This window comes from Enhydra lutris, unplaced genomic scaffold (assembly GCF_002288905.1).
Source record: "Enhydra lutris kenyoni isolate GAN:26980312 unplaced genomic scaffold, ASM228890v2 scaffoldscaffold25, whole genome shotgun sequence".
Taxonomy (NCBI): Eukaryota; Metazoa; Chordata; class Mammalia; order Carnivora; family Mustelidae; genus Enhydra; species Enhydra lutris.
Window position 1 is genome coordinate 3,648,104 of NW_019154109.1, and position 22,581 is coordinate 3,670,684.

Below are 22,581 nucleotides of genomic sequence, written 5' to 3' on the forward strand. Positions count from 1 at the left end.
TTTGCATCTTATTTATACCCTTACTCCATTTTTTTTTTTTTTTTTTTTAATTTCCCCACAGCGGTAAGGGCTGACCGAATGCGCGGGGGAAGGAATAAATTTGGGCCAATGTACAAGAGAGACAGGGCCCTAAAGCAACAGAAAAAAGCCCTCATCCGAGCCAATGGACTTAAGCTAGAAGCCATGTCTCAGGTGATCCAAGCAATGCCCTCTGAGCTCACCATCTCTTCTGCAATTCAGAACATCCATTCTGCCTCTAAAGGCCTACCTCTGAACCACGCTGCCTTGCCTCCTACAGACTATGACCGAAGTCCCTTTGTAACATCCCCCATTAGCATGGCAATGCCACCTCACGGCAGCCTGCAAGGTTACCAAACGTACAGTCACTTTCCCAGCCGGGCCATCAAGTCTGAGTACCCAGACCCCTACACCAGCTCACCAGAGTCGATCATGGGCTATTCCTACATGGATAGTTACCAGACGAGCTCCCCGGCAAGCATCCCACATCTGATAGTGGAACTTCTGAAGTGCGAGCCAGATGAGCCCCAAGTCCAGGCCAAAATCATGGCCTATTTGCAGCAAGAACAAGCTAACCGAAGCAAGCATGAAAAGCTGAGCACGTTTGGGCTTATGTGCAAAATGGCTGATCAGACCCTTTTCTCCATCGTTGAGTGGGCCAGGAGTAGTATCTTCTTCAGAGAACTTAAGGTATGTCATGAGCTATTACAGCTTAAAATCCTCCTTTCAAGAGAGACCTAACTCTGTTCCTGATGAATAGATATTCTTGGTGTTGAAAATAGGTTTTCCTTCCTTCTTCGTATGATTTACAGAGTAGAAGAATCTTAGGACCTTGATTTCAGGACTTTTGCCGCTTAATGTGATGGGGCTTTATTCTGTGTAGCTCTTAATTTGGGTGGGGGGGGGTTGGCATTTCATGGAAAGTGTAGGACATTTGTTTTTGTTTATGTTTTTGTTTTTCTGAATAACAGAATGTCTTCACTTACTTCCTTTAACTCAGTTGGTTTATGGCTAGAAAATTTAAGTCAGTGTGAACCAGCATCTTGTGAACGCCTTAAAAATACCAAATAATAAGGCTTTTATCTTACAATGGTGCTAGTTTAAAAGAAAAAATGCCAGCGTTTAGTTGTGTTTAGACCCTAAAGAATGAAAATAATACCACTGGCTACCAGTGTCAAACAGGTATTTACTACCTGTTTACCTTGACATTAGGTTGGTAAAGCCTTTGTTTTCGGAGCAGATTCCAGTAGGATGTTTACTGTCATTGGATGGGGATTGGGCAAATGGTGAGTGCTAGTCCACTTGGCTCGGGTTTAGTTCTCATAATCAGTGTCTGTCGTTGATTTTAATGGATTGGTACATTGTAAACACAGTACGTGTTTGTGTAAGGATCTCTGTTTAACTACATAATTATTTTATTTCCTGAGACTTAAGACTGAATTAATATGGGAGAGTGATATCGAAGTTCGGAATCCAAAAGTAGCTACCAAAGCACTTATGGGAGTCATTGGTTTCATTCTCTGTTTTAAGAGCAAAGGTGAATCCTGGAATTTGATTTCCCAGTCTGTCTCTTGCAAAATCAGTTTCTTCCTTTTACTGTCATGGGGGTAGACATGGCTGCTGAAGGACTGTGGCTTCTGAACATCTAGGACTTTTGGAGGAGGTTGAAAACTCTTTGAGAGAAGGACAGTACCAAGCAGACTTTCAGCGTAAAGGACGGCTGTTGAAAACTGTCTCTTTAGATGGAGCGGGGAATGTGAAAGCTGTGTGTGAATGGGAAATAGTGCTTTTCATAGCAGTCTTTACTGAGCACTGCGATTTCTACAGGGAAACAAAAAAAATGACCTGAGCAGATCCAAAGAAGTTGACAGAACACCACCACCAGGCTGTAAGGACTGTTGATGTATCCAACTCTTGACTCTCTTATCGTTTATCTCTCCATTTAAAGAGGCGAGAAAGTGGAGATAGATCCTAAGTGCAGAGGAGAAGCAGAATGCATTGAGTTAGCACAGTCTGGCCAGGTATTTTCTGGGTATGTAACAACCACTCTGTGATAAAATGTTTTTCATGAAAAACAAAAACAAAGGAAACTTCCTGGTGTTCTTAAAGTCACAGCTTTGTTCTTCAGATGGCTGGTAAGGTATCTGAAATGAAAATGAAAATGATTATTTATTTATTTATTTTTTAAAAAGATTTTATTTATTTATTTGACAGAGAGAGATCACAAGTAGGCAGAGAGGCAGGCAGAGAGAGAGGAGGAAGCAGGCTTCCTGCTGAGCAGAGAGCCCGATGTGGGGCTCGATCCCAGGACCCTGGGATCATGACCTGAGCCGAAAGCAGAGGCTTCAACCCACTGAGCCACCCAGGCGCCCCAAAATGATTATTTTTTTAAAGACTTTATTTATTTATTCGACACAGAGAGATCACAAATAGGCAGAGGCAGGCAGAGGGGGGGGGGGGAAGCAGGCTCCCCGCCAAGCAGAGAGCCCAGCGGGGCTCGATTCCAGGACCCTGAGATCATGACTTGAGCCAAAGACAGAGGTTCAACATACTGAGCCACCTGGGCACCCCAAAAATGATAATTTTAGATACAACATTAAGAAATTAACAATGAGGAAAGCACAACTGACCTTTGCAGGCAGATGGACTCTTTTGGAGTTAGAGCTTTGTTTGCTATGACTTAATAACTGTCTTCGTAGGCAGGATATTAATCTCTAGGCTTAGTTTCCCCGTCAGTTAAATTGTCCCTGTGGTGTTTATGTGCAGGGGTGGTATGGAGGGCATAACAGTACTTTCACTGAAGAGGTTTTGCAAGGAAGAAATGAGACTACGTGGGGAAAATACCTAGGACAGGGAGTCTGGCATATATTTTATACTCAGTAAGTTAGTGTTCTTTTAAAATTACGATTACTGTGGTTTTATGACAAGTGTATGGAGGCATTGCATAATACTATCTGATACTCAGCATAAAAGCAAGAAATTCTGCTTTCTTCCTAGTTTGACATTGGGAAAAATATTACCTCGTATGTTACAGAGTAGACAGTAGTGCAATTCTGTAATAAACAGTCCTAACTACGACTAATTGAGGATATAAAATTTGCCAGACAGTAAGTTGGGTGTGCGATGAATACGAAGTTTAAGACGAAAAATACTTCCTCTCAAAGATTTTATAAGACAGTTTCATAGGGGCACCTGGGTGACTCAGTGGGTTAAGCCTCTGCCTTCGGCTCAGGTTATGATGTCAGGGTCCTGAGATGGAGCCTCGCATTGGGCTCTCTCTGCTTGTCAGGGAGCCTGCTTCCCCCTCTCTCTGCCTGCCTCTCTGCCTACTTGTGATCTCTCTGTGTCAAATAAATAAATAAAATCTTAAAAAAAAAAAAGACAGTTTCATAAATACATATTTAAAAAAGACAGCTGAAGTTGAATTTCACAAATCCACAGGGGAAGAAATCATGCATATCATTTACTTGTCAAAAAAGGAAACATTATGAAGGGAATACAGACAGCCACAGGTAGGATTTTAAGAGTGCTGAGAAAGCACTCTTCCTCTCCAGATTACTCTTTTCCTACCCCTGCCGCTAAATTCTACAAGATTCTTTTATAGGGTGTGCAGCTTCATATTTGCCTGAAACACAAATCCTTTGGGCATGGGGCATATTAAAGCATTATCAGTCATTTATACTATTGTTTAATGTATTTATCAGTCTTTCATAAGAAGATGCTTTGAAAAAAGGAAAAGGAAAGAAAGTACAAACTTTGGGGGTGTGGGCTTGCATTGAAGAGAGTAATTCAATGTAAGCATTTTTCAGAGAAGAAAAAGTGGAATTTAGAATAACTTGGGCAGTTTAAATACAGAGCTAGAAGGTGACTATTCACACTTGGAAGAATTCCTTTTCCTTTTGTTTATAAATTTGTCACAAAATAGAGCAGGATGTTGGAAGCCAACATTGTGATATGGGCATCACCATGTTATTTCTCCAGGACAGTGGCTTTCAAGTTTTTAAACTATGACCTGCAGAAAAATTTTATTTTACATTGGAACTTGGTGTACCAAAGCAGATCTCCCTCTCGCTCGCTCTCTCTCTCACACACGAAACAAACCAGAGTTTGACTGGACATTACATGACCTTCTCCGTGCCATGCACTCTAATATTTTCTACTCTGTTCTGCTTTAATCTGATTTACTTCATGTTTTTAAAAATTTCTGGTCATCACCCACTGAATTAATTACAGGACCCACTGATGAGGCGGAACCTGCAGTTCAAGAAACGTTGCTCTGGGGAAGGTTCTATAAGCCATCCGTTGGGTCTTGCCTACTTGGCATTGTTAAGTGCAAGTCCTGAAAAGTCCTCTTGCTTCTCACATGGCCTCCAGCACATCCCCGGAGCCTACAGCCCAGTCCTCACCCTATCTTCCTGCAAAAGTTGTAATTTTTAAATAGTCCTTTGGGAAGATCAATCCCCCCCCTTTAAACCTTTGTCTTTTTCTTGTTAAGTTCACAACAAATTACCCATCAAGTGATGATGGGGCAGATTGCTTATATCTCTGTGACCCCAAGATGAAAACTCACATATTTGTTCCTAGAGAGTAATAGGATAATAAGGCAGTTTTGCAAATGACCCCTTGCTCACTATCCCAGGACAAGTTACATCCTCTACCATGTATAAAAGGAGAGAAAACAGATTTCATTTGTTTACTGTTTAAGGGAACAGAAGGGCCAGAGGGAATTCGGTGGGTTGTTTTGTTTTTCTACAGGGCCACAAGATGCAAAAAAGATATTCTTGTTCCTGTTCAAAATACTGTAATGAGGAAGAGGAAATTAACAACTCCCAACCTCACAGTTCATGTAATATCTCATAAACGGCAAAAGTAAAAAAAGACCGTATACTCATAGAAACTGTGCAATTTCAGAGTTGGAAGAGGATTGGGGAAGAAGGGATGTGGGACTCCTAAATGAGCTGGTTGGTTTTTCTATACACCTGTAAGGGACAGTTCTAATTCCAATCCAAAATACTGGCATGAGAACGATGAAATTAATACTGTGAAACCAGTACCTTTCAAAACCGCACAGGTGCATCAAAAGATATTCCAGGCCTAGAAACCAGATTTTTCAGAGTTTGAAGACATGGTAGAGATCATTTGACCCACCTCTCGCTTTGACAGAAGAAGAAACTGAGGCAGGAGTGGACTTGAGACTTGCTCAGGATGATACAGCTAGCAGATGTCAGAATTGGGACTGGCAGACTCAGGTTCAGAAAAGCAGTACTTTGTACAGACCCCTCCCCACCCCCAAGACACACACACAAATAGGCAGTGTAACCTTTGACTCTGAAAACACCGGTCTTTGCCAGTGAAGCTAAAGCAAATCTCTAGGTTATCAGAAGTCCATCACTACCATCCAATTACCAAATCACTAATAATCAGTGAGACAGATTTTCTCTGAGCCCAGACGACCCCCGGGGAGTGAATGAGTCACTTTAGAAAGCTACAATAATTCTTCCAGGCCACTGGGATCTCATTCAGTAGAGTGGATCTACCAGCTAGCACTTTTGAGCCTTGAAAGCATGTCCAGAACCTTCTTTCATGCTTACCCTCCACAGATAGTGGACTCTGCTGGGAAAATCTGGTTCAGCAACAACACATGGGCTGTGCTCAGCAGTTAAAATGGCTAAATACAGTTACATCTTGGGTTCTACTTGATGCCCGGTATGTTCAGCATGGGTTCTGTTTTATGTACATTTGTGAAAAGACAGAGAATACAAGACTGCAGTCAGGTGATAGATGAGCCACTAATTATAAAAGGATTAGAAGTGTTTTCTGAGGTAATGTCCTAAATCCAACACACCTTCTAATCTTCAAACCCAATCTGTCGTATGACGGCCGATACTCTTTGACTTTTTTCCTCTTGTTTTTTTGAAACTAAGAGCAAATTCAGGACTTCCTCCCGCTGCTGAAAGACCTGTCTTTGTGAGTCAAGAAGATTGTATGTTTTCTTTGTTATTTTTCTCTCATCTGGGTCTTAAATATCTCACAAACACAAGAGCAGTAAGAAACTAATTCCCACTTTGTTGAACAACTAATGAATCTGGAGGATCTATTTGATCTTCTAATGAGACCAGATGTCTTAAGAGGATTCTGGGAATGGATATATAAGAACTTGCCCTCGATGAATGATTCTGATACATGTAGGAATAAAAAAAAAAATCTAAATTAATCCTGACTGAAACACATAACTAGCATTTCTGTGGAAAATAGGTCTCAGAGACTCAGGGAGTTTGTGCCAAAGGAATTCAGCCATGCCGAAGCCAGTTTCTAAGCGTGGTTTCGACTAAAGCGTGGAGGCTTGGGGTAGGATTAAACCTTCCTTTTTTTTCTGGTCCATCATAGAAGCTTTCTTTTCTTTCTTTCTTTCTTTCTTTCTTTCTTTCTTTTTTTTTTTTTAAAGATTTTATTTATATATTTGACAGAGATCACAGTAGGCAGAGAGAGAGGGGGAAGCAGGCTCCCTGCTGAGCAGAGAGCCCAAGGCGGGGCTCGATTCCAGGACCCTGAGATCATGACCTGAGCCAAAGGCAGAGGCCTTAACCCACTGAGCCACCCAGGCACCCTCATAGAAGCTTTCTGAGCAGAGTTTTATTTGTTTTGAACATTCTAGATCCTTTTTCCCAAGCCTTTGTTCACCTCTCGTAACCAATACAGGTTTCTAGTCTGAGATTAAGCTGGATCTGCCCCATTTTCAAGCTATAGTCTTCAGGAAGCTTACTTAGTCCTTTTCTCTGTGTGTGTGTTGGCGAGGGGCTTGGGGGGGGCAGTAGAGAAAGCACCTGCAGAGTGTCTCCCCACATTCCCCTGCTGTCCAGTCCCAGCATTCCCTCCACATGCTCCCGTGGCTTCCCAGAGTTACAGCCAGCTGTGTCATGTACCCTGGATGCAGAGTGGTCACTCTGGAAGGAGATGGTATGCAGGACACAAACTTCAGCGTGATTTCCATTCCAGAAGAGAGAGGTTTTTTCTGAGGGTGAATTAAAACATTTATTACCAATTCAGTTACTTCACAGGGTATCAGAATAAAGTAAATCGGTCCTACACAGGTTTGCAAGGAAATGAGAAATCCAGCCTTTCTTTCTTCCACCAGAGGTGGGCATAGAACTTTTCATCTGACCTTAGGAACTGGGAGAGAATTGGCAAGTTTGACTTGACGGCCTCTCAGGTCTCCTCAGGTGTCAGGCATCTGCTTCCGAGATTTCTTCCAGGCAGACCTGGTCTGGTTGATGGTGTTGAGATTTCTGTTACTCCAGCTTTCCTTGTTCATACGTGTGCAGCATGTAGGCTGCGTGTGTGCCTTTTATCAGTGAAGGAACCCATTATCTTCACCTTCTTGTTTCACGCTCCAGTGGATGAATCCACTCTTCTCAGTCAGTGCCAGTGACTGCTGTGGCTGGCTCTTTAGTTGGTCGCTGACAGTGTCCATCTGACTGCAGAAACATGCGTTCTTTACCGTCCCTATTTTTCATTTTAAAGATTTTATTTGTTTATTTGACAGAGATCACAAGTAGGCAGAGCAGCCGTTGGGGGGGGAGTTGGAGGGCAGGGGAGTGGGGAGAAGGGGAAGCAGGCTCCCTGCTGAGCAGAGAGCCAGATGTGGGGCTCCATCCCAGGACCCTGAGACCATGACCTGAGCCGAAGGCAGAGGCTTAAACACTGAGCCACCCAGGTGCCCCTACCTTCCCTATTTTTTACAGGGATGTCATGAAAGTACACCAGGCACCTTGAAACTGCTCTGGGCTACTTTTTATTAAGGTATAATTTCTATCTCTAAACTCACTCTGTAGTGTACAGTCGAATATAGAACAATCTATCACTTGCTCAAATTCTCCTGTGCTCCTGGATGGTCCAAGCCTCTCCCTGCTTAGCTCCTGTCAATCTTTGTTTTTGTCCTTGTAGATTGTGGTTCCTTTTTTTTTTTTTTTTTTTTAAAGTCAGCTCTACACTCAACATGGGGCTCGAACTTACGACCCTGAGATCAAGAGTCACATTCTCTATTGACTGAACCAGGCAGGTGCCCCAGTATGTAGTTACTTTTTAAAAGTATTAACTTCTCTTTATTCTGTGAGTATACACCTATATAAGCCGCAGACTCAGTTTAGACTCTAACTTCCTGAAGCCTGGTTGCAGTGTGGTGGGGTACTGGTAGCTTCCGTGCAAACACAGCCCCCATGGGAAGCCGGGATATTTGGTAGGAGTGTTAGTAGTGATGATCATAGCTTCATACTGGCTTTGCTTGTTCACACACCGATAAGCTTCCTGTTCCTATTCATCTATTCGTTATCTCCTAGAATCACGGGGGAGAGCATGAGAATAGCCAACCACACCCACGAAATCCATCTTTAACTGGCTTGGCCATCATCAGGTGTTTGAGTATGAGCAATGAGAATAGGAAGAAAATCGACGCTTTCCTTGCTGTGCTCAAGGTCAGATGGTAAAGGGAGAAGTCCCTTGGGTGCTCATTATTTGCCTGTTGTAGTACTGGGGGCTTTCAGGCCATTTTCTGGTTTGATCAGGACAGCCCTGTGGAGTGAGCGTAGTATAAAGGTCTCCCTTAGGTGAGAGAGCTTGAGTAAAGGCTTGGAATATTGCTATCACACAGTATGTTTTTTACGGAGGGTATCTCCGTCCGATCTTTGTCATGCTTGGGGGCTCAGTGGCCCACAGAAACACTGAGTTACTTGATTAGTAAAAGTTTGCCGCCATTTTATTTTTCTTTTCTTTTATTTTGGGGGGAGGAAATGGGGGGAGAGGGAGAAAGAATCTTAAGCAGGTTCCATGCCCATTCTGGAGCCCAGTATGGGGCTCGATCTCACAACCCAGAGATTGTGACCTAAGCCGAAATCAAGAGTCAGATGCTTAACCAGCTTAGCCCTCCCGAGGCACTCTGCCGCCTCCTTTTTTAATCAAACAGTCCCTTCAGTCAGTTAATCTGTTAGTACCAGCAAAATTCATGAGGATACTTGAATCAGTTTGGTTTCCAAGAAGCAGAGATGAAAAGGGAGGGGGACAAAGATATGGGAAAAACCTGGGGGAGGTAATTTACATCCAAATCTTGGGGTAACATTAACAGGTGAGAGTTTAAGGAAGACTCAAGGTCACAGAAAGCACTTCCATTTTCCTTGACTACAGAGTGTGGACAATGGAGGATAATAATAGTTGACATTTATTGAGCTTTACAAAGAGTCAGACAGTTGTTAAGTGCTTTACATGTGTTCGCTTATTTAATACTCACCTGATCCCTGTGAGGTAGACATGATTATTCCCTGTATGCAGATGAGGATACCAAGACCTAGAGACCTGCCCCAGGCCGCATAGTTCATGATAGTAATGCTATCATTGAAACAGAAAATGTAGGGGTACCTGGGTGGCTTAGTCGGTTAAATGTCTGACTCTTGATTTCAGCTCAGGTGATGATCTCAGGGTTGCGGGACCGAGCCCCCTATTGGGCTTCATGCTCAGCACTGAATCTGCTTGGGATTCTTTCTCCCTCTGCCCCCCACTTGCATGCTCTCTCTCTTAAAAAAAAAAAAAAGCTCATGGAAGTCTTTGGTAAACTGTAAAGTATTTGATTGTTGCCGATTTCACTGTGCCCATATCTGTATACTACGTTACAACAGGTCTTAAAGGACCTCTGTTACCCTTACACTGCGTGGAGCAATTTACCTGAAATTGGCCCAAGGGTATGTGTAATCCCTACTCCTGACAGGGGGCTTGAACTCACAACCCCAAGATCAAGTCTCATGCTCCGCCAAGGAGGCCATCCAGGCCCTCCCCTCTCCTCCCTTCTTTCTTTCCCTTCATCCCTCCCCTTCCCTACCCCCCCTTTTTTTTTAAGAGGAGGACATCATAGGAATGAAAGTACTGAACAGTTTCGTACCATAGTATCAGAAGGGGGTCAGGGTTGGCACTGGCTGCAGAGGCCTCCCCCTGAGTCTTCATTTGTGACCCCTGACTGTAACTGGAGGGCGTGTAGAATGAGGTGGACAGGCGGGTAGCAGTGTGGTGCTCCCCATGGGGGAATACCTGGGTAGGCCTTCTCCACCGCGCCCCCGCCCCTCCCGTGTCCAGCAGGAGCTCCGACTGCATGCTTCCTAGAAGCAGGTTCATTCGTGTGCCTGCTCAGAAGCAGCTGCGTGCCTGCTCTCAGGGGGTCCCCAGGGTCCTTGCTCACTGCATCACCTGCACTTGCCCAGCAGGGTGCACAGATCGCTCACGGGTCTCATGGTAAGTCTACTAGTGTTCCTCATTGTTGGGAGCTGGAGCTCCCCCAGCCCCTGAGCCTGCTGGGTCCCTCTCTGCATGCGGCATCCACTGTCAGGCAAAGTCAGGTAATGGGTAAAAAAAACTCTGAAAACATGACTCATGTGTGACGCCCCTTAACACACTTTTGAAGGACTTTGCCCTCTGAACCTAGGAGGTAAAATAGGTCTTTTTATTTTCCAAGGTAAGTGAAGAATGACTTCGCTCTGACTTATTCTTCCACGGCTTGGAAGTAGATCATACAAATCTTGGAGGGCTCAACATCCATTTGCAGAATGGCTGCATAGAAATGGGGCATTTAAGCTATTCTTCACTTTAAAGACATTAATCTCTAACCCAAGAACACCACCCACACTCAGGAACGACGACATGCAGTGCCTCAGCTAATCCAGCCTCTGGGTCTTTCCTGAATGACTGGCACCAAAAACCTAATTCCGTCTGTACTTCTGTGTCATCCAGGCACCGGGCTGAGCTCAGGCTGCTGGTGGCGTGGGGGGTCCTGGCCGGCCTCTCTGCAGACTCTCTGACTTTCTGTGTCCATGTCTTTGTTCTCCATTCCCCTCCACTTCCACCTCTCCTTTTCTTTCTGTCCAGACTCCCTTCCTCTTTTCCTTTTTAAAGATTTTACTCATTTATTTGAGAGAGAGAGAGAACGAGAGAGAGAGAGAGCACAAAACGGGGAGGGTCAGAGGGAGAGGGAGAAGCAGGCTCTCCAGTGAGCTGGGAGCTTCAGTTGGGACTTGATGCCAGGAATTCCAGGATCATGATTGGGTGACCTCTCTCTCACTCAACTTACTTTTCTTCCTTCTCTTCTTATGCCTCTGGCTGTTCAAATGTGCCTGTAGGCATCACTGTAATGCCCCCCGCCCCTTATCCGCAGGGGATACGTTTTGACACTCCCAGTGGGTGCCTATAACTCCAGATAGGACTGAACCCTAAACATTACTATTTTTTCCTACATACACATACCTATGATAAGATGTAATTTGTAATTTAGGCACAGTAAAAGATTGACAACAACTAATAGTAAAAGAACAATTCTAACAAGATACTGTAATAAGTTTTGTGACTGTGGTCTCTACTTGTGATCTCTTACTGTATTGTACCCACCATTCTTACTGTGATGTGAGAGGATAAAAGAGGCCTAGGTGATGAGATGAAGTGAGGGGAATGGCGTAAGCATCGTGACATGGTGGACACTGGGGAGGGCGAAACCGTGGTTGAGAGGGAACTGCTGTATGTGGTACAGCATTGTGGCTCAGAGACCACATGGTTACTAAGCCCCTGTCCTGGGTTGTATCTCTCTTTTCCCTTCAAGTGAAATGTGGAGCAAGGAGGACAGTCTGAACTCCTGAGGTCCAAGGATGGATAGAGAAAGCAAGAGAAGTGGTTGGATAGATGGGTTCTAGGAATGGGGTGTAATCAGGGATAGCGGGTGGAACTTCTGTCCCGTCCTTCCACGGTGCAAGGTGACTGCCATACAGTAGCGTCTTCTGCTGGGGGTAGCAGGTCCGCTTTCTCAATCCGAAGAGAATACTGTGGCTGCAGGCTCAGCAGAGGGACTGTGCACGAATCCCCTGTAATTCTCATACAGAGACACCTAGAAAATTCTACTGTTGTCAAGTAGTAAGGGTTTCTGTGCCTGGCAAGGTTGTTTTAGTTAGCCAAATCTCCACCCGGTCCCACAGGTGGTTCCCAGTGTTTTCCTCACTTTTAACTTCCTCCTTGGAAATCAGCTTCAAATGCCATGCTCTTGACCTGCCATGACCGCAAGACAGAATTTTTCGTATGTGGTGTGCTCCGAGGAATAGCCAGAGACTGTGCGATCTGAAGTCTGCTGGACGATGGGCCCTGCTGCTGTTGGTGTCTCTCAGAAGACTAAAGGAAAACCACAGGATCTTCAATTTTTAGAAATGTCACTAGGCTTACACAACATTCAGGATTAACTTTACAACCAGACTTGATCCAGCTTCTAATTCTGTAAGAATGCTTTTTCTTTACATGACAGAAGAGTTGGCCAATAATAGGTCCAAAGTCTGTCCTTTATTGTGCAATAAGGGCATTGCAGAAGCAGAATGTAACCTCATACCGGTGCCTTTAATGGTTCTGGCCTCTGTCTTTCATTTTGGAAGCATGGACGTAACTGGCCTTTCATCATTGGTTCATAGTGTTGGTTTTTAAAGTCTACAGCAAGACCACCTCCTGTGAATTGACTATCACATTTCTAAATAACCCTGTTTACAGAATATTTTACTTGGTAGAGCCGTATAATTATTTCATTTAAATTAAAAACATATTTTTATGGGAGGGAGATGCAGTAAAAACACAGGATACATGCCGAATTAATGCACTCAAGACTGAGAGGGAGACAGACTCTTCAGGCGGAAAGGCAACACATATACATCTTGTCTATGAAGCAACATTAAATAATATATTTTTGGTAAGATGGCAGTCCTTTTCATTTTTTTTTTTTTTAATTTTTTTTAAAGATTTTTATTTATTTGAGAGAGAGACAGTGAGAGAGAGCATGAGCGAGGAGAAGGTCAGAGGGAGAAGCAGACTCCCCATGGAGCTGGGAGCCTGATGTGGGACTCGATCCCGGGACCCCGGGATCATGACCTGAGCCCAAGGCAGTCGTCCAACCAACTGAGCCACCCAGGCGTCCCGGTAAGATGGCAGTCCTTATAGTGATTTAAATGATTTTTAATTCACGTTACTGATTTTATACAGACACACCCACATTCATTTGCTAGAAAATAATTACATGTACCCAAGTGGTTCTCCTTAGCAGATCTTGTGTGTATGTATCCCAGAGTTTTGAGGGCATATCCTGTTTTCAGACACGTTCTCTGAAATGTTGGCTCATTCAAAGACCCGTTGCTTTACTTTGACCGCTGTATCCTACCTACTCTGAAAGCACTACAACTGCTGCTTTACTGCAATACATCCGATCATCACAGTTGTGCTTTTTTGATCTAAAGTTACGATGAATAAGAGGCTTTGCTTGTTGGTTAATTAAAAAAAAACACACTAAATACTACATTTCCCCTTGTAAAATAATGATATAGACTTAGTGTTTGTGCAGAAGTGTTGGCAATAGAATTCTTCAAAAGTTTTCCTTTGGGTGATGAAAAGCTGTTAGATTATTTTCACCAGCTAATCAAATGTAATTGGGTAGCTTGAAGTGCCTTAGCTTTTCCTTGTACAGTTATCAAAGTGGGAAATGTAACTCTGGGAGCTGATGAAAGGCGTCTCTCGTGGTATTCTTTCAATTATAGATCTTAGAGAGTGAATGGAAGAACAGGTCTGCTGCTAAAAACTCCGAAGCCTGAAATGCCCCTTAATGTTAACTACTGTATTAGCTAGTTAACACGTTATTATATATTTTAATTGATTCTTGCTCCGGTTTTGGAGGAAAAATTCTAGATCTGTTTGGCAAGTAAATTAAAGTGCGGGACTGGGGCGGGGGTGTGTTTGGGCACAATAATGTTGTTTATGTTGGGTTCAAATCTTGTCAGATATTTACAGCGAAAACAATAGCTCTGGTTCACTTTCGTGGGGAATAACTTGCTTTAAAAGCATTCATATTTTGCACTCGTGCCTCGGGATTCATGGTGATGAGTGTTTTTGCAGGCGTCATATGTGAGCATTGAGAACTACTTTTACGGTTTTGTCAGTGAAATGTTGGAATCTTGGAAATATAACTTCAGTGCAGTCATATATTTGGATGGGTGCAAGTGAGGTGGTAGCTTTTTGAAAAGCACCAAAACACACTATGCATTTCCACCAGGATGTAGCATTTCTCTTTAGGGTTGAATCACATGCTCAAGCTGCCCCTCAAACACTTCTGGCATGAATAATTTGTCGTGATTTAGGATTAGGTCAGATTCTTTTTTTTTTTTTTTTTTTTAAGATTTTTATTTATTTATTTGATGGACAGAGGTCACAAGTAGGCAGAGAGAGAGAGGAGGGAAGCAGGCTCCCCGCTGAGCAGAGAGCCCGTTGTGGGGCTCGGTCCCAGGACCCTGAGCTGAAGGCAGAGGCTTTAACCCACTGAGCCACCCAGGCGCCCCCAGATTTGGTTTTTATACATTCGTTCATTCACTGTTTCGCTGGCTCATTCATTCGACATTCAGTGAGCCTCAACTGTGTGTCCATCTTTGTGCTGAATTGCTAGAGATAAGAATGAAAGATGTCCTCACGTGTTACACATCAAGCCCTCCAGGGCATTTTTCTCTATTAAAGTAGAACTCACTGGCATTAATGCAGCACTAAAATACAGGGGCAAACCCTACCCTGGAAATCTTACGCAAGTACTTGTGATGGGCATGCAAAGGATCCTGACTGTGCTTACATTGATATTTAAGATTCTTTCTGAACTGAAAAATACAAGTTAATGCTCACAGACGACAGGACCCTTGAGAAACATGGCCTTAGTCCACTAATGACACATGGAGAGAGCTTTGCCCAGAACGTAGTGCAAGCCCTTTGGAGGACCTAAACCCAGCATAGACCATAATGACTGATGGACCTATGTGTACTGTGTTATTTCATGATTTCCGTTTTGGTATAGATTTTCCGTTGTTTCCCAGCATTTAGCCGGTACTGCATTCCAGTATTGTCTTTTTAGGTGCTTAGATTTTGTCACTGTTGTTGCAAAGAAGGCATATGGTTGGTATCTTTCACATACTTATGTTCATTTGTCTTTCAAGTAGGGCCTTCCTTTTGCCTCTAGGTAAATTTCAGTTACTGGTGACATGTATGTATTTGAGGTCTTGGTCCTTGTTTTGTATTTAGTTTAAATAAACATGATATTTTAATATTTCTGCAGTATAACATACTTTTTTTTTGATGATTTTTAAATGACAATTTAACCTCAGACTGATCTATTGCTGTTCATGTCGTATTCATTGATTTAATGGCATCAAAAGAGCCTTCTAATTTATATCTGCATTGAAGGGGAGCTGTCTAGCCCAATGTACCTGAAGTGATCACACATGAGCTTTTAGAATTACTTGTTCTAGGCCCTAGGTCCAACCTGATGAATTATTCCTTCCTTCATTCAACATATGTTCATTAAATGCCCAGTATGTGCCCAGTCCTATTCTAGACCAGGGGATACTATAGTGAGCCAGATCGACAAGGGCACTGCTTTTATTAGTGTTCACACTTTCATGGAAGCAGATGATAAACAAGCCAATAAAAATAATGAGAACTGATAGCATAAAAGAGTAAGTAGGATATGGGGAGGGAGGGAGCTCTTAATATCAGAGAAGTGATATGAAGATACTCGAGGTAAAATCTCGATATCAGTATAGAAGTAGGCTCGCTAAATCTGCAGATACAGGAAGAGCAAGTGCAACAGCCCTGAGGTAGAAATTAGCTTGATGTTTTCAGGAAATAATGAGGAAAGCCAGTGAGCATAGAGATTCGTGATTGAGGGAGGAAAGTAGGTCTTGGTGACTAGAAAAATTTCACATGGTCCAGCTCATGTAGGGCTTAGGTTTTATTCTGTTTGGAACAGGAAATTAGAGGAGGATCTTAAACAATGGAGTGACTCCATCAATCCTCATTATAAAAGTGTTGCTCAGGCTACAGGGAGGAAACGGGTTGAAAGAAAGTAGGAGAGCCAACAAGCTAGGAGAGATATCATGGTGGCTTAGATGAGGGCATGACAGTGGAGATAGGGAGAAGGGGATAGATTCAGGATACATATTGAAATAAAGCTGACAGAATGTGCCAGAAAGGGCTTTGAGAGAAAAGGATGAGACAAGAAGACAGGTTTTTGGCTTAAGCCATTGAGATCCATTTATTGAGAAGGGGGACTAGAATCTCTGGAAGCAAGGACTACAGATTTTCCAGAAAGCGCCCTGGACACATAGTTTCAGGTGCCAGAGTTGGTCCTTTGATGTCCTCTTTGGGAATGACTGGTTTGTTGTGATCCCTCTTCTTATTCCAGAAAACACAGCTAAACTAACCTATGCGTATAAGAATTCAAGCGCTTCTGAAAGGGAGGGATTTTCTGCCATCCCCAGCAGTCCATTTCAGAGTTTAACAGAAGTCAAGACATTGGTTTGTATGCAACTTAAACCCTTTCTTCTGGGGTATATGTTACTCCCTCTGGGTCTGTCAATACAGCTGAAGCAGGAGGTCACTCTCCACTTGATCTTAACATCTTAACTTTTTATTTAATTACTTGTTGAGTAGCTGGCTCATGAAAACCTAAAAATATTCTATCATTAAGAGATCCAAACTTGTTTCAGTAATTCAGACAGACGTGTCTTGTTCTGTTTGTTTTGTTTTGTTTTAGAGAGAGTGAGTGAGCTTGTGGGAGTGGTGGCCAAGGTGTTGGGGCGGGGTGGGGAGGGCAGAGGGAGAGAGAATCTTAAGCAGGCTCCATGCTTAGTGTGGAGCCCGATGTAGGGCTCGGTCTCAACAACCCTGAGATCATGACCTGAGCCAAAACCAAGAGTCGGACACCTAACCAACTGAGCCACCCAGGGGGCCCCAAGACAGAAGAGTCTTGTTAAACCTAGGGTCACCTGGGTGGCTCCATCAGTTAAACGTCTGCCTTCTACTCGGGTCATGGTCCCAGGGTCCTGGGATCCAGCCCCACATTGGGCTCCCTGCTCCTCACAGAGTCTGCTTCTCCCTCTCCTTCTGCACTTCCTCCTGCTCTCGCTCTTGCTGGCTCACTCTCTTGCTGTCTCTCAAATAAATAAAATCTTCAAAAAAAAAAAAAAAAGATTCCTATGCTTTCGAAATTCAAATTTGCAAATTCAATCTGAATGGCATGCAAGGAAATTAATGGATGAGACCATGTGTCTCATGTCTCATCCATGTATTAGCCCCACATGACTTTTTTGTTCTAAGATGGGCTCTGACCTGAAGGAAGAGGGGAACTTTGGACCATTTGTTTTAAAAGTTATAGAATGCTTCCTTTAAAAGTATTTTTCATACTTCAGTATGGATTCTGTAGAAGAATTTGACCCAGAGGTTGAGTCACTGTCTGGACAGAAGGCTCAGTTTGTTTTCCTCCGTGCTCCTTTTTGATGAGGATAAAATTCTTTCTAAGCATTAGCTCCAATCCTTTAGTTATCTTTGTTTTTCTTTTAAGTTTTTTTTCAACTTTCTTTCTATAGTAATACAAAATATCCAAGCTATAGTCTTTCCAGTGCTTCTCATTGGGCAGAGCAGTGGGCGGTGTTGGATTCTAAAACAAAACCAGGGACTCGTCTGTGAAATTATAGATGAGCATGATTATGTCATACCAGAATTAGTAACCCTGTTCGTAGTAGTGAGTGTTTTATCTATTAGAATTCTTCTGTTTCCTGATATTCCAAAAGGTCTTTGTTTCCCAATACATAGCACCTACCTTACTTACTTTACTTCTAGGCATTGAAAAAAAGTGGTTATTATTTTGTCGATATCTTTGCAGTTGCAAAAACTTCTTACCAGGTCACTTACCAACCCGAGTCAGTGGTCACTTGGAGCAAAGATAGGTCCCAGCTTTGTGGATCCTGGAGCTGACAGTTTAGGAAGGTCTTGATGAAAGAGAATGTATAAATATCTTTTGCACATATTGATAAAAACAGACCTTGTGTGTACAATTGCTTGGATCCGTAGAGAGTCTAGAAAGTGCCGGTACTTGGGAAGGTTTCGGAAGCTTAAGCTCTTTAGTTGCAGGTAGAAGACTTCTGATTTGCCCACATATACATATACATGTACTTCTGCTGTACAGTATGTGTATGTCAACTCACCACAATATACGCTTTAAATATTTTATAATTCAGTGTCAGTTACACCTCAATAAAGCAATAAATAAGTGGTAGCTGGAACCAAAGGAATATATGTTAATTAAATGAATGGACAGCAGGATCCTTTTGTGGACTTCTGGTTTGAAAAGCAATGAGAGCAAGAAGGCAGTCTGATAACTTCTATGTGCCAAGACAGATCTTTGAGTGTCTTACGGTTTTTATTTCTAAATAGTCCACAAATCAAGAATATCCTTTCAATAAAGTGATTAATTGGGAGATTTCATAGACGGTTTCTGCATAATAACATTTAATAGAAAGTCTGTTCTAAAAATCGGATGTATAAAGCAGTCTGAATTAGAGCTGATTCATGTTTCTGGCTTTGGCTCTGAGACTGCACCGCACCTGATTATGTATGAACATGAGCAGAAATGACGTTAGCGGAGTGTCCGTCTTCATGTGTTGGCCATCAAGCAAGTGGGAGAATTCTCAAAGAATTTGTAGGGAATAATCGAAAGATGTTGGTGTACTTTGTAAGAGAGTGAAAATAAACTTACCTTTTGAGATAAGATCAAAACTACCAGCTTTTCCTAGAGAGATACCCTATCTTTCCTAGATAGACACCCTTTTATGCGGTGACTTTTTGAGTCCTTTTCTTTGGTTAGGAATTACTTACCCAGATGGCTAACTGGTGAGAATTTATAGAGATCAGTCACCTCATAGGTAGAACAACTTTGATTAAGTTTCTTTGATTTCTAAATTAAATATACCATACAGATCACTTTCAGAGAGAGGAACTCATATCCACAAAATATTATTTCAACTGCTTTTGAAGTTTCGGTGTTTCTACAGCTTTGAGCCCTATCCTCCTTCACTTGATGAGGGAGAAAAAAATCTTAACATACCAATAATTACCTTAGACCTGAAAGCACTTTGCTGCACAGATGTAATGTTTTACAAAGGTTTCTGAAGGAAGGAGTATTCATTTAGCTTTAACTTTGCCAAAACAAAACATTAGGTAAAAACACAGTGAAAGGGCACTTAAACCAACAGTGGTGCCCAAACTATTGTTCTATTATATTTGAGTGTAGGGCGCATCCACTTGTTAAATTATCCCATGTTGACAATTGGTGAGTAAACATCTACATAATTGCCCCCACTTTCCCTGACCCTCTTAGTTCGATCAGTTTTATAGCAGAAGAGTAAAAAAATATTTTTATTTAGTGAGAGCTTTTGAGATTGAATGCTATAATTAAATGCTGACTGTTTTTCTAAATAGACTATTTCAGTTTAAAAAAACCCTAATTATCTCCATTCTAGTAGGTTTTCAAGGTTGTGATGAAAAGCGGAGCTGATATTCAGTGAGACCACAAGAGCCTGTACCACCTGTGTTACTCAGCATCTCACTGCGCTGAGGGAGAGCCAATTATAATGTTCAACAGATTTTTCGTTTCTGAAGATCTTAAAAGTTGATCAGTTTAGAAATAGAGGTACACAAGCCCTCTTCAGTTTAAATTTGTGATTAAAACAGTCTGTGCTGTGTAATCAAAGAGTCTGTGGATAGAGGATGCTGGTTGAGGGTGACAATATTCTTTTTGTCGTCCTAGATGGGGGAAAGATTTGATCCAGGTCTCTTAGAACTATCTTTTTTTTTTTTTTTTTTTAAAGATTTTATTTATTTTTTTGACAGACGAGAGAGGGAACACAAGCATGGGGAGGGGCAGAGGGAGAAGCAGGCTTCCCTCTGAGCAGGGAGCCCGATGTGGGGCTGGATCCCAGGACCCCAAGATCATGATCTGAGGTGAAGGCAGACACTCAACATCTGAGCCACCCAGGCGCACCTAGAACTGTCTTGATAAGGAAGTACTTACAGAGGGATAGGCTGTCACTCACTAATCAAAAATCAAGGAGTAGGAGTAGCAGAAGTAAATCTGGCAAAATTAATCCATCCACTTTCGGATGCTTCTTATACCAGAAAACCCATTGGCTTCAAAGCAGATTCCTAGGTGGGACCACTTCTAGAGACCCTGTATTCCAGAAAGCAATTTGGGGATGAGGGGAATGGAAGGATGCATTTTTTCAGTATTATATTTTCTAACCACATTATGTAGTAATCAGATACCTTTTAAAATTATAGTCTGTTGATTAGTAAGTCAGTGGCGGGTTACCTATACTAGCAATTTTGCTTAATAGCAGGACAAAATTGGAGTGATTTAAGAATGTGTGATCTAGGACATATGTGAAAATCTTCTCATCAAAACACTGAAAGGTCAAAGAATAAGTTTTCAAAGTTTTCATATAAAATCTTGGAGAAAAAATGTTTTATCCCCCCTCCACCTCCCCCCACCCCCCAAATCTGTTTTTAGTTAATCCGGAAATGGGAGTAAAATATTTTATTGAGTCTAAATATAGGCTTTATTATATTAAAAGAAAATATATTAAAAGAAAAGCTATTTACAGGTAATTTGTTACTAAATAAAATCTTGGAGGAACACTTTAAATTACCAAAAAGGTAAGGTAACAATAAACACAGGAAATATAAATGAATAAAGTGTTCACAGAGTCATGCTGCTTTCTGGGCTATAAATAACCCCCCAACTCTGCCACTATTATTAGCATGTATGAACAAAAGAAGATGCCCAAAATAGAAAGGGGAAGAGCATCTCGGTGAGCCTTGTATTCCACAGGGTAGGAAATGTTTCTAGCAAGCTCATGAATTTAGGGGGTTAATTGATTTTTAAAAAGGACATTTCCATGCTGTCTCTTTGCCAAGGAAATTCTTTAACTGGCATGTTTGTAAAATTGGCAGGCTGATGTTTCCTCTGGGTGACACAAGGTGTGATGAAGAATTTTATCTTCACTTCCTTACTAAAATCAGCACTGATTGCTCGCTTTTTTGTGAACTTATTTGGTCATTATCAGATTACCTCTGTGGACGATCGGTCAGTGCAGTTGACGTTGGAAGGTGGGCAGGGGGAGTACCTAGTGAGCAGCCCTGGAAAGAAGCCAGGTCTCAGTTTCATCAGGGCCACCAGTGAGCTCTGTGGCTTTGGTCAGAGCATTTATATATAACTTTGAACCACAGTTTCCTGATTGACTAATGTGGCAAACATACTGATCTCCAATAATCCAGGCATCGTGCTAAGCAGTAGGGATACAAGGTAAATAAAAATATCTTGTCCCTGCTCACAAGCCACCCGTGGCTGAAGGGACAGACTTGTGAACACATAATCAGAATTTAACAAAGAATGTATCGTAGAGTTGATAGGTGTGAGAACACAGGGCAGAGGACCTCTGTCTATGTAACGGGCACTGGGGAAACATTTCTATTTTATTTTACTTTATATAACAAATGAACTCACATGCATGAATATGACAGATCTAATTTCTGATGGTCTGGTTATTAATTTGTTTCTTTTTTTTTTTTTTTTAAGATTTTATTTATTTATTTGACAGACAGAAATCACAAGTAGGCAGAGAGGCAGGCAGAGAGAGAGGAGGAAGCAGGCTCTCTGCTGAGCAGAAAGCCGATGCGATGCGGGGCTCGATCCCAGGACCCTGGGATCATGACCTGAGCCAAAGGCAGAGGCTTTAACCCACTGAGCCACCCAGGCACCCCCTAATTTGTTTCTTTTTGACTATTAAATTATGAGTACAATTATTTGAGAGCCAATTAGAAAACTGTAGTTGAGAGTGAGAGAAACAAAATTTCAAGTACTTTTTGTTTTGTTTTTAATCGGTATAGACCAGAATTAAATGAAGATTTATTTTTTCAAATTTGAATATATTTTCCCATAAGTAGTAATGATACTGTTTTTTAAATAGTCCTGTTTTTGGTGGTTTGCAGGATATATAATTACAAAGAAGTGGTATTTAGTAATTTAAGATTTTTTTTAAAAAACATCAGTTACTTAATCACAAACGATAGGTATATTTTGATGAAAGTGATCATCTTCTAAGCAAAATAAGTATTAGAATTGCATCTCTGCGGTAGAAACTTTTTATTTTCCTATGATCAGTAAGACAGCTCTGTGATTATTTTATTTAGCATTTTCTCCAATGGATATTTCTGTGGGCCTGCTATGTGCAGTGTCAAACAAGATAAATAATACGTTATAGAATTATATGTTCCAATATCTTTTTAGAATGAAACATTTAAAAAGATAAGTGAGGGGCCTCTGGGTGTCTCAGTGGGTTAAAGCCTCTGCCTTTGGCTCAGGTCATGATCTCGGAGTCCTGTGATCGAGTCCCGCATCGGGCCCTCTGCTCAGTGGGGAGCCCGCTTCCCCCACCCCGTCCTCTGCCTGTGTCTCTGACTACTTGTGATCTCTGTCTATCAAATAAATAAATAAAATCTTAAAAAAAAAAAGATGTGACCCCATTTTTAACCAGGAAATAAAGGGGAAGCCTCTTTGCTTCAGCAATATGCAAATTAATTTTGAGTATGCAAATAATTTGAGCAGACATTGGTTTAGAATTACTGTTGTGAATAATTTCCACT

The 22,581-nt window shown here is 42.0% G+C and overlaps 1 protein-coding gene across 2 annotated transcripts in view; it reads left to right on the plus strand.

The window, feature by feature from the left end:
- Positions 1-22,581, plus strand: part of LOC111151101 (nuclear receptor subfamily 5 group A member 2) — a 135,330-nt gene that overhangs the window by 20,331 nt on the left and 92,418 nt on the right. For both annotated transcript variants that reach the window (XM_022508876.1, XM_022508877.1), the window contains one exon: positions 62-708. In XM_022508876.1, coding sequence (XP_022364584.1) covers positions 62-708 — 647 coding nt within the window. The remainder of the gene's footprint in view (positions 1-61; positions 709-22,581) is intronic.